Below are 12,488 nucleotides of genomic sequence, written 5' to 3' on the forward strand. Positions count from 1 at the left end.
GTCGTTCCTCAGTGAGCCAAGTCCAGGCCGCCCGGGGAGTGTCGAAAAACAAGGTCTTATCCTGGAAGACCACACGGAGGCGGGCCGGGAATTGAAGTTGGTAGCGAAGACCCAAGGAGCGCATCTTATGTTTCACCTCCAGGCATGAGTGGCGTTGCTCTTGAACCTCCCGGGTGTAGTCGGGGAAAACCATGATGGTGTGGTTATTGAAGGACAAAGGAGACTGCACCCGCGCCTCCTTCAGAATAGCATCTCTGTCTCTGAAATTGAGGATCCGCAGGATGAAGGGGCGCGGTGGGGCCCCCACCGGAGGTTTGGCGGCCAACGACCGGTGCGCTCTTTCCACTACGAACCAGGTGGACAAGCTGGCCGCCGGCATCCAGGACTTAAACCACTTCTCAAGAAAGTCATCGGTGCGGCCAGATTCGACCCCCTCCGGAAAGCCCACCAGGCGGAGGTTGTTGCGGCGGGCCCGGTTTTCGGCATCCTCCGCCCGCCGGTGCAGTTCCTTGGAATGGGTCGTGAGCTCCCGGACCTGATCTTGGAGCTGCCTGATGTCGTCCTCCGCGGTCGAAATTCGGGACTCCGTCTCGGTGATGCGGGCCGTGGCATTACGGAGATCTTGTCGTAGGAGCGCCACGTCCACCTTCACCTCCCCGACCATCCCCTCCAAGGACGTGCGGGAGGCGGTGATGGCCTGCAGAATGGCGGCAAGGTCCGTGCCGGGAGTCGGCGCCGCCTCCCCCCCAGCACCCGGGGGCTCGGAGGTCGTGAAACGGTCAATCTTGGTCTGGTGGGGCGCGGCCGCCGACTTGGCACCCCTTTCCTTGCCCATGACTGCCCTCGGGGCGCGCGCGCCGGTGCCCAGGCGCTGTGTGGCTCGCCGTCCCAGTGTCCCAACAGCCAGCCGGTGCGGATTCGAGGGGCAGGAGTGGTGCCCTCCCCCCGCTGCGACGGGCCAAGAGACCACCGGGGGTGCCGCAGCCCCGCGTAAAGGCGATCCAGCGTGGTCTAGTCCCACCGTTGTCTCAGGCACGGGGCCCGTGTCCAATCAGACCCCCACAGCGGCCTCTCGGGCATACTCCGGCGGCGCTCCCCGCCGCGATCGGCAACTGAACCCCCCCCAAGGAGGGGGGAGGAAATAGGGGGGGCCCTCACTGCCCAGGCGGCGACGGGGGAGGGGAGCGCACGGACCCTCGTGTGGCGATGGGCCCCCGCCGCCAACCGCCGACGCCAGTACCTGTTGTGGGCGCTACACGCTGTCTGCGCCAGTTCTCGGCCACCACAAGGAAGGAATCCAGGCCCGGCCCCACGGGGCCGCTCACTCAGGTGCGCGCCTCTCTCCTCTGATCGGCGTTGTCTCGGGGTCCCTGCAAGTCTCAGGCGTCCCGTGGGCACAGCATGCACCCCTCCAAACCGGGATCAGGGTTCAGCAGCTCCGGGCAGGACCGGGACCCTCTTCCGCGGGTCCCGCGCTGTAGGACCGGCCGCCGCCGGCCACACGGCCCGTGCCTCCCTTGGGCGCCGCGGTCTCGCGTAGCCCCGGGCGCCGGCCTCAGACCCAGCCAGCCGCGTCCCCTGCGGCCGCGTAAGCGAAAGTCGGCAGAACTCGGGCCAGGGGGCAGGCAGACGGCCAAGAGTGTCACCGATGGTAGAGCCCCGGTCCCGCAGCAGATAGGGACCTCCGGGGCGCTGCTAGGTCAGCGGAACACGGGGAAAGTTCGGATGCGAGGGGTCGAGCATCGGGAGCCTCACATCAGTGTGGCCATCTTGCAGTGCGCCCTAATATTCTTTTTTCTTGGCCAGGAACCTTATCATCCTAGTTTTTACTTCTGAAGTAACTGCTCGCTTACAAGTCAAGGAGCTGTTGTCACCAGTTGGCACCTTTTCAATTTGCCAAATCAAAATTCGACAATAAATTGAAATGCAAGCACCGAAAAACAATACAAGGCGAACAACGTGTGAAAAGGCTGTAGGAGAGACCGGGTGCCCTGGCTTTTATCTGCATTTAGTTCCAGTCTGAGGTCGATAGAAGAACTGGCCTGTAGGGTGCTGGGAAATATCCCTGTAGACAGGTGCCCTAGAAAGCTTGATTGCAACACAAGTGAGGTCACAGTTTTTATCACCTGACTGATAACTGCTTCTGTTACATCCCCTGTGATAAGCACAGGGTTCTGTGAATAATTACTAATATGAGGTTTGAGAAGAAAACTTATTTCCAGTTTAAGTTCTCAGCATGTGCATAACATATTTAAGATTGAGTCTGAATGGTACCGATACAGTCTACAGCCTGGGTTGGAATCTTTAGGCACCCACGGAAAGGTTCTATCTTTTGAAACCCCAAATCTGAGCAATGTTAAGACCACATAGGTCGGTTGCAGATATACCTGGTGCCTATTTGAGTCAATGCATGGATGTTTGCTAAAGTGGAGCTTGCCTTAAAAAATATATATATATTTTGCAATTTTATTTTCATATTTTTTTAATACATTATGGCTTATTCCTTCATTGCAGAGGCCTTCTAATTGCAGTGATTTCACACAAAGTAGCTGAAAGTAACTGAATGCACCAAAAACTAAATTAGAAAGAGCTGTTACCCGTAAAAAAAAAAAAAAACAACCAACCACTTATCTACTGTCAGCACCGTCACTTCCAGAAATAGCTGTCCATATTCTGGTCATTACATGAGGCGTATCCTTCCAGAAGATGATGGCACTTCTACAGTAACCCTCTCCTATGCTCATTTGTTGAGGCTAATGCCTGAATAATCAAATTATGTCATTAATGTGGCACACCACATCACAGCTTTGATTTTGAAGGCATTGATGAGATCCTAACAAAATTGCCTGTCATCAGAGAAATCTTTACACACAATACCATCAGTCCGGGGAACCAACCGTGAATGTCATAATGGAGCCCAACAATAATGAATTCTACTGATAACATGCTGTCGATTTCTGATGGTTGCTTTGCATTGATTTACAGAATTATCATTAAATGAAGCAAGTGATAGTAGCAAAATGAAAGATGAAATCTTTTGTTGTTGTAGATATTGGTATACACTGCTACTTGAATTTGGTTGCTATGTTCCTTTCAGTAAATTTGATTTATATTAAGACATTGGACGAAAAGTAAAATTGGAATATGTTTTTGCAATTCTGAGTGTCATCTAAATTGATTTATGTAGTGCCTGCCATTTCCAGTAAAAAGTATTGTAGCAGTATAGACACATCTGCCAACTGCTGAACATTAAAAATGTATTTTTCATTTTAGAATCTCTGAACAAAAGTTTGCCGAATTTGATGCTGTTGTGGAAATAGGAAAGCAGTCGGATGTCACAATGCCAAGCTCAGAAAAGAAATTCATTTTGGTCTCTTTACCCGAGGATGGAAATGACGATGGTTAGTTTTAGAACTATATGATCTGTTGCTTCTGCAAGCTAAGTAGATCATGTATTATGGATGGTTGTGTAATCACGATTAGTGTGGCAAAGAAACCCTTTGATTCTCATTAGACTGATATATCGAACTTTGACACAAAGAGTTTAAAAAAATTGAATTTTTGAGCTTTGCATCCCTTAGATGCATGACCACTAGGACATGATCTGACATTGGCCTGATGGAACTTGTCTTTTCTTTCAGTGCTCTGTAATTCACTCTTTCTAAACCTTCAAATTTCATAACACAGATATTTGCTCCATGCAGTAGATTTTTTGTTAAGGATCCCAAGTCCTATATCATTTATACGCAGTGTAGATTCTACATATATAAATGTAGAGAGGGCATGGCCAAATTGACTGAGGAGTGAGAGACATTTCTTGCCTATCCACCGAGTCAGGTGCACATATGGTGAGTGTTGATTTCTTATAGAAAAATGTAAGGTATCCAAACTAAGCAATGTCTCCTACAATAAATGTTGAGGAGATTGCAGGCCAAATGCTGTGGAGTCACCAAAATGGAGGACGGTGACTTGCAAATAACGGTAGTGGTACGTGCAGGGCGCTGGTGGAACACTCACAGAAGCAGAGAGAAGCGGTGTGGCTGGCAAGGCAGAAAAACAGCAGACATGCTGGAACATGCCAGGAGGCTGTTGCAACAGTAGCTGCTGCAGCTGTGGTGTGTGGCCTACACGTGAGCGATGCAGGCCTGGAGGAGAAGGAACAGCCCAGATGGTACCATTTCCTCGCTCTATCAGCGTTCTCATATCCTTTATTCCCCATTTGTCCGTGGCATGCATGTGTCATGCCTCTTCTTGTGTTTAGCTCTCCCCTAGAGCATGGACCAAATCTGTGTCCATCTACTGCTCCTGTTGTAGGAGCTACTTTTTTCTTTGTGTGTGAGCACTCCACACGAGTGCTTATGTTTTTACAAGCACCTTGGTCTCCTCCCACCCAGACTTCATTAAACTGCTCTAACTGCAAAGCAGCGAAATTGCAAGTCTGTGTTCTTTTTTTTGTTGTTGCAGTTTTATATAGAGCAAACTTGAAGATATCACAGTGCTTTAGATGAGCACCAGTTGCATTACAAATGGACACATACATTTTTTGGCTCAGCTAGATTAAGTAATTTTCCCAGAATCACAGGATGTTGAGCCTCCTGCTGTGACTCTAACCCTGTTCCCCAGCTTCAAAGTTGGGCACTCTAGACATTATGCACTATGCTCTCCCAAAAGACTATAAACTGCACAGTTTCCCATTTTGTAGGTATCGCGGATGGAGACTGTTTTAATTTTTCTTCCCTGTGTTTTTTCTGTTTTTTCGTGCCTGCTAAACAGAAAATAAATCCATCCTAAGGCAAGCTATGCCTGTCTTGCCTCTCCCACTTTCAGAGACAGCAGCGCTGGGGCTTTTGTTGCTTGTGTGTGTGCTCTAAGCTACTTCAGGGAAAAAACTGAAGTGGCTGCCATATGCTTAGGATTTTTACATGACTTTCAGACATGCTGAACAGTAGCCGTGCTACTATTCAGCATGGCCAGAAGGCATTGACATTGACAACGCCAAAAGCTCTCGGATTGCGGAGACCTTTTGGCTCTGCCAAGGCTTGTTTCATAAGTCGCTACAAATCCTTATTAGCACTGATTTATTGGAAGACTTTGAACTACATTGCTGAAGGTGACTTTTGTAGTTTGTGGCTCGATGGATTAAATTTGATGCATATATTGTATAGCCTCTAGTCCTCATGAATACAGCAATGTTGAAACACCGGTTGGCTAGAAAAGGACATCATCTCTACTAAATAAAGGTCTATTATGTGCACAATGGCTGGAAGATTAATTTCTGGACTACCTTGCAAACGGAGTGTTTGACAGTGAACTGTGTAGTTTGGGAATTTCCACTTGAGTGTTTTTGGTAGCCACTCTTACCTTTTAGAAGCACCAAGGACTTTCTATAATAAGGACTTTTGATACATTGTAAAACAAGCATTGGCAAAGCCAATACAGCCTGCCTATGCAAACTATTGACTTTGCCAATATTTTTAGACATGTTGCAAATCAGCACAGCTGAAAGCCTTATAAAAAAAGCGCTGGTTGCAACATATCATTTAAAATTTGTATTGCTGGTCAGTGGGAGGGTATGCAACACAGAAGGTGTAAATAACTCACACCCACTCTACCGCCAGCAATAAAGAAAATTGGCAAATCCATAATTTTACAGAAAATGCAGCAGCTGCAAAATCGCATAATTCTAGTAACCCTGATTTTATTATATACTCACTCGCCCTTTCCACGTTTTTCTTACCTCACTTTCTTCTCTTCCTAACTATCCACTCACTCTCAGTGACTACCACAGTCAAGAGGCAGACTGACTCAGAAGGAATAGGGGGTAGACGGCCAAGATGGCGGCTGTGTAGTCAGCTGGAAAGCGCTCTCCTCCTGACCAGACTCCTGTTGTTCTCCCTCCCAACCAATATTTGGCTGCCCCCGGCGTAATGATCCCTGCCAGTCAGTATATGCTACAGTTAACATTTAGTTGGACTACAGGCTCCCGTTGGATCCGGGACAGGGCTGGAGGCTATACTTGCTTCGTACTTCCTGGAATGCCGCCTAAGATCGCGAGAGGTTCCAAGACTCGCAACTCCACGAATCCGCAGTGCACGGCGAAAGCCCAGGTGGAGACTCGGTGCTCTGGGATCTACCAAATGAAGAAAGCTGATGCGAGCCCAGAGAAGCCCCCTGGGGCAGGAATGAAACCAACACCGGCGGCCCTCTTTATGGATAAATGTTAGGCCTGGTCTAAATTTCCGTTCCGCTCGTGGAAATTGCGATAATTTGACATTTTCGCGTTCTGCGGAGAGCGTGAAAATGTCAAAATTTCCGCATTCCGCAGCTTAGCGATAATTTGTTTCTTGCTCGCGCTGTAAAATAATACATTCTTGCGCGCGCGGGATCGCCTTACCTGAATCCCCGCGTTCGCCGACAAGTTTTCCCGATCCGGTCGCGTTCTCCACGAGATGTTGGATTGTTGGTAGCCATTTGCGCTGTTCGCGACAGTTTGCGCCCGCAGTAACGTCATACGTCGCGCGATCACGTCTTTCTTCTCGCGATCATACATCGCGAGAAGAGTGAAAACAAGATGGCCGCGCCCGCGAGCAACCGCATGGGTAAGTTGGCGAGCCGCGACCATGCAGAAAATACAGCGAACGGGCGGGGAAAAAACTTCCGCATCTTCGCGATATTTCCGCGTGTTTGCGGAGATTTGTAACATTTTCGCGATAATTTGCGAAAGTTGCTTTCGCAAATTCCGCCCACCCCTAATAAATGTAATACTTAGAAATCTCCATTCTTGAAAGCAGGAGGTGCCCCGTTACAACCCGCCGTGGACGGAAGAATGGAGGTATAGGCTGAGACTTCACTAGAGGTGAGCAGTAGCTCTGGGACTAAGCAAATTAACACTGTTGCTTCTGTGGGGGTAGAGGTTATACCACTAACCGCATTAGGAGTGTCACATCCTCTCCGACTCTCAAATAGTCCCACGGATAGCTTTGAAAACAAGGGGGCTAATTCAGATTCAGATAAAGGGGAAGCACCGGAACCAAATAATACAGCAAAAGGGGACCTCGAGGCTGATGGCTTTCGGGCTCGGAGAAAGGATGGACAAGTCTATATAATCAGGGTAGGCGATGCGGTGGCCTCTGGGGACAAGTTTTTCTCTCTATCTGACCAGTTAAACTCATCCAGTGAAGATGAGTCTTCTCTACGCAGGCGAAACTCTGGAGGAGAGTCACTGGGAAGTGGATGGAGTGAGTCAAGCAGTCACCATATGGAGGAGGGGAAAATTCCTGCCAGTAGTGTAGCTTCTGCAACGGCTGGAGGTAGTGTTCGAAAGAAGGATGGGCCTGGCAAATGGGATTTAGTTGCAGCCACGGGGGGACTTTCATGGGATTATTCATTTACCTAAACACTTGGTGCTCCTGGAGAGAGGCTCCCAGAGGCGGTTCGGTTGGGTCCCTCAGCTCAAGACATATCGGAAGAGATATCATGGAGGACTATATCAAAGTATAATAGAACACAGGGACGAGACAAGAACAGAGAGGCAAAGAACACAAGCAGCCTGTCGTAAAATGCAGAAAGCTATTCGTCGAGTGGCTAAATCATGTTCAGAATTTGCAGAATTGATTGGGGAGGCAGAGAATAGGGTTTCAACATTGGAAGACGACCTGCCAGCACAGAAGGAAGGGACTAATATGTTCAGACCCCATAGAGAAGACACTCAGTTAAAATTGGCAGATTTGGAGAATCGTTTGCGACGTAACAGTTTCCGAGTACTCAGGATTCCATATGGGGCCGAAGGGACAGCTGTTCACAAATTTATTGTGGAACTTTTCACAGAGGCATTTCCCGAACTATTGCAATGATTTTGGGAGCATGAAGTTCAGAGGGCCCACCGTTTTCCATTTAAGTTGAACTCTCGAGCCGGCCAAGAGGATGTAGAACCGAGGGCAGTGTTATAATGCTCGAATAACGTTTTGCTACGTCAAGCCCTGTATGATTTGGCGTGGCCAGATAGGAAAAGACTGGGAAAAGGCTATGAATTCTTTGTCAGGCCAGATTATTGTCAGATGACTGTGGAGAAGAGGTGGCAACCTAGACAGTTAATTCCATTGTTTCAGAGCAAGGGGGTGCAGGTCTTTCTATTGAATCTTGCAAAGTTTAAAGTTATATATACAGATAAAGCCCACTTTTTGTCTCCGAAGTACAAGTAAAAGAATTTCTGACAACTCTGGATACTGCTGTTTAGGGATATAGATATTTGAAATAAGGGATGGGTAGGACTACTCATTTTCGAATAAAAAATAAGCAGTTAATATAAGATTTGGGTGTGGCGTGGGAGGAATGCATTCCATCACCATGGACCTTGTGGGCCCTATTGCCTTGAAGGAGGGGTGTGGGGTGTTTGGGGAGGGTGGGCAGTGCATGGAGATGGGATTTGGGTGTGGGAAGGTGGAGGGCCATTTTATTAGAAGGTACAAGCAAGACAGCAATACATTGACACAAACGAAAAATTGAAGGTAAGCAGTGGTTAATATACTTAAGGAGGTTTAACGTGTCTCGAGGGCTTATCTTAATTCCAATACAAGAAGATAAGGGAATTTATTGTAGCGATAAGGGGGTTATGCGATGATGTCTCAAAGACTACGTATATGTTCCATTAATGTATGTGGACTTAATGATTGGAATAAGAGGCATAGAGTGGCTCTTGAGCTGAGGTCAATGCAACCTGATTTAGTCTGCATACAGAAAACTCATATTCCTTGGGGAAAGCATCTATTAAAGGAATTAGGGTTCACATTGTTAACCTGTACACAGCGAACCGTGGAGTCGCTATTTTTACAAAACGCGCTATTTCTACTGCGGGAAAGACTCTACTAGCTAAGTATGGTCGTTGGGTGGTTGTGGAATGTTGCATTGGCCCAGCCAGACTTACATTATGCTCAGCATATGGTTCAAATATGGATGAAGTGGACATTTTGGAATTTTCTAATTTAGATGCACTTGGTCCTATGTTGTGATTTTAACATCCATCTAGAGGTGTCACACAACCAAATGGGGGCGTGTAATTACTCTGTGAGGAAACCTACGGGCTTTAGGGCGTTACGACATTTTTGCTTGATCATGGACTCCTAGATGCATGGGAGGAATATTATTATTATTATTAAAAAATGTTATAGAGCGCGTAGTCACCCGGAGGTATCCCAGCGCTAAGAACCCTACCTCTACAGGTCAGAGGGCCGGGAAAGGAGGGGGGTAAGGGAGGGGAGGGGGGGGGTAGGAGATCGGGGTTCCGGAAGAGCAAGTTGCTTTTAAGGAAAAAGGTGGGTTTTCAACCGCTTCCTGAAGCGTAGGTAATGTGGTTCAATTCTCAGGTCGCGGGGGAGTGCATTCCAGAGGCGGGCGGTGTGGACTGAGAAACGTCTTCCGCCTGAACGTGCCCTCTTAAATCTGGGAGTGATGATGAGATTCTCCTTGTCAGAACGGAGGGATCTAGAGGATTTATAAGGTTTGATAAATTTTCTGAGAATAGGGGGGCCTTGATTTTGTAGCAGTTTGTGGGCTAGGCACAGGGCCTTAAATTTGACCCGCTCCCTAATTGGGAGCCAGTGAAGGAGTTTTAGTGCTGGTTTGGCCGAGGCTCTGGCGGGAGTATTAGTGAGAATCCTTGCGGCGACATTCTGAATTCTCTGAAGCTTGTTCATTGTTGTTTCAGGGGCGCCCAAGTAGATCACATTGCTATAATCAAGCCTAGAGAGAATCAGGCCTTGAATTAGCAATTTTTGCGAGTTGGGGGGCAAGAGGGGCAGGATCTTCCTCAGTGATTTCAAGAGCCCGAAGCACGTCCCGGCTACTTTTTTTGCTTGCGTGGTGAACGAAAGGTCTGTATCCAGCCACACGCCTAAGCTTTTTACTTCTTGTTTAGGGTCAGGTGGGGGACCCAGACATCCTGGCCAGATGTTCGGGGAGAGAGTGGGTCCTTTCTGGCCAAGGAGGAGAACGTCAGTCTTTGCTCCGTTCAGTTTTAAGGCTGAACTGTTCATCCAGCGTTGAACCTGCGTAAGGCAGTTAGATAAATCTGCTGGTTGTTGGCTGGGATGGGATAATGACACAACTAATTGTGTGTCGTCAGCATAGCTGACGACGCTCACTCCGAAGGGGGTGATAACCTCCTCCAATGGGGCCATGTAGATATTGAATAATGTGGGGCTCAGGGGGGAGCCCTGAGGCACGCCACATTGGAGGGGAGTTTCGGAGGAGCAGGTCTTGTTTTCCCAGACCTGGAAGGTGCGCTGGGCCAGAAAGGATGACAGCCAGGATAGGGCGGAGCCTTCCACACCGACTCTCTTGAGCCGCTTAATGAGAAGTTGGTGGTTGACGGTATCGAAGGCCGCACTCAGGTCGAGGAGGATCACTGCCACTGATCCTCCTTCGTCTAAGAGTGCTCTGGCCTCCTCTATCGCTGCCAGGAGGGCGATGTCCGTGCCCTGCCCCGGACGAAAACCTGTCTGTGAGCTTTTTAGTCTGTTGTTGTCCTCCAGGAACTGTGAAAGTTTCTTGTTGGCCAGTTTTTCAGCAACCTTGCTGATCCCTGGGAGAAGAGAGATTGGCCTAAAATTGGCCAGGTTTTCGGGATCAAGGGAGGGTTTCTTCAGTAGTGCTTTAACTACTGCCGCCTTCCAGCTCGGGGGCACGACTCCCTGTTGGAATGAGGCGTTGATCAGGTGGGTAAGGGGGGGAACAATGATGGAAGCTACTTCCTTAAGGGTCCGAAGCTGGGCGGGGTCCCTGGGAGATCAGCTTTTAATGGAGTTTAGAGTATTTCCCACTTCTTCGATAGTTACTTGACCCCAAGAGGGGAGGCAGATGGATGTCCGAGTGTTCGGGGGGTCGTTTTCCTCGCACAAACTAACAGGGGGGATTGAATCAAGGATTTTTAGTATCTTTTCTTGAAAGAAGTTGGCCAACTGATGGCATTTTTCCTGATCGGCCTTGGGATCCGGGGGGTTTCTCGGTCCAGGATCTGGGGTCTTCAGAAGTTCTTTTAGAATGACGAAGGATTCTTTACTCGAGCATACTGCTTTTTCTATTCTCTCCTGGAAGAATGCGCTTTTGATCTTACGAATGGATGTTTTGTAGGTTAAAAGTGAGGTAGAGTAAGCGTCTTTGTTAGCTTTGGACTTATCTTTCCTCCAGGAGCGTTCCGTTCTCTTACATTCCTGGCGTAGAGCTTTGAGCTCTGGGGTATACCACGGAGCAGAGGACACTCTTTGGGTATGCTTAAGAGTGTCTGTTTTAGGTATTAGTTTGTCTAGCGAAGATGTGATCCAGGAATTAAACTGTATATCGGCCGTACCAGGCTCGATGGAGAGCTCAGGGATGGTGTTTGAGAGAGTGGTGGCCCATTCCGTGGGTACAAGTTTGTGCCACCGTCTATCGGTGACCTGGATTTTCGTAGTTTGAGGGGTTATAATGGGGGCATCCCAAGAGATGGGGACTAGGAAATGATCAGTCCATGGCAAAGTCAGGGGTGGACTGGTGGTGATGTTAGCGACATTGGTGAGGACGGGATCTAGTAGGTGTCCCTTATCATGGGTAGGCTCATTGTTGACCAGTCGGATATTAAATGATGACAGGTCCTGAAGAAGATCTGAGGCTATCCGATCAGTGGGGTCCATAAAGTGCAGATTCAGATCACCTACGATAAGGAAGTTAGGAGCAGAGGAGGCTAATTGTGAAACCGATTCGGTAACGGCATTAAGGAATTTCCCAGGAGCACCTGGAGGGCGATAGATCAGTAGTCCCGACAGGGTGTGGGCCGGGGAGGTATGGATGGAAAATTGGCAACTTTCACAGTCTTCGATGTGAGCGTTGGAGGTTCTACAGATAAGCTGCTCTCTGTAGATTAAGGCTTAGCCCCCTCCTCTCCCTCTGGGTCTATGTAGGGCTTGACAGAGATAGCCTGAGGGGAGAGCAATGACGATGTCCGAGTCAGAGCTGTCAGATAGCCACGTTTCGGTAAGAAACAGCGCGTCTAACTCCTGATCTTGTATTAACAGGTTGGTCTCGTGTGCATGCTTAGGAAGGGAGCGGCAGTTAAGAAGACCTATCTTAAGTCCGAGTTTGGCTGAGTTTAGGGTGGTAGGATTACAACGCCTACAGGTGGAGAAAGGTTTACCTTCGGTGTGCGGGCAGGGCAGAGTTTTTTCCGGTTGGAGAGCACGGAGCATGTCTCCTGAATACACCAAGCGGTCAAGAGGTGGATCCGACAGCGTCCCTGGGCCTGGGCCCGGACGGGCCCAGACGGGCTTGCCTTTGGCGCGCCTTCGGCGCGCTGACGGCGCGCCCGCTGCGCCCGTCCGCTGCGCGTACGGAAGTGACACATACTTTTATACAGGTGAGGGGCGTGGCCTCCAAGGGGGCGTGGCCTAGTCGCACGCCGGCAATGGCGCCGTGTTTGTCAGGGGAGAGCCGCTGTCAGCGCAGGGCAGCTGAGCGGT

At 49.0% G+C, this 12,488-nt stretch overlaps 1 protein-coding gene and 1 long non-coding RNA gene across 2 annotated transcripts in view; one reads left to right on the forward strand and one right to left on the reverse strand.

Moving 5' to 3' along the window:
* Window positions 1-12,488, reverse strand: part of LOC146855610 (uncharacterized) — a 482,547-nt gene that overhangs the window by 386,842 nt on the left and 83,217 nt on the right. The gene's annotated exons all lie outside the window — the stretch shown is intronic.
* The window catches only part of HELB (DNA helicase B), a 373,513-nt gene that overhangs the window by 219,233 nt on the left and 141,792 nt on the right, over window positions 1-12,488 (forward strand). The window contains exon 7 of the mRNA XM_085653437.1: window positions 3,274-3,401. Coding sequence (XP_085509563.1) covers window positions 3,274-3,401 — 128 coding nt within the window. The remainder of the gene's footprint in view (window positions 1-3,273; window positions 3,402-12,488) is intronic.

The sequence above is a fragment of the Triturus cristatus genome, chromosome 4_1 (genome assembly GCF_964204655.1).
Source record: "Triturus cristatus chromosome 4_1, aTriCri1.1, whole genome shotgun sequence".
Lineage (NCBI taxonomy): Eukaryota > Metazoa > Chordata > Amphibia > Caudata > Salamandridae > Triturus > Triturus cristatus.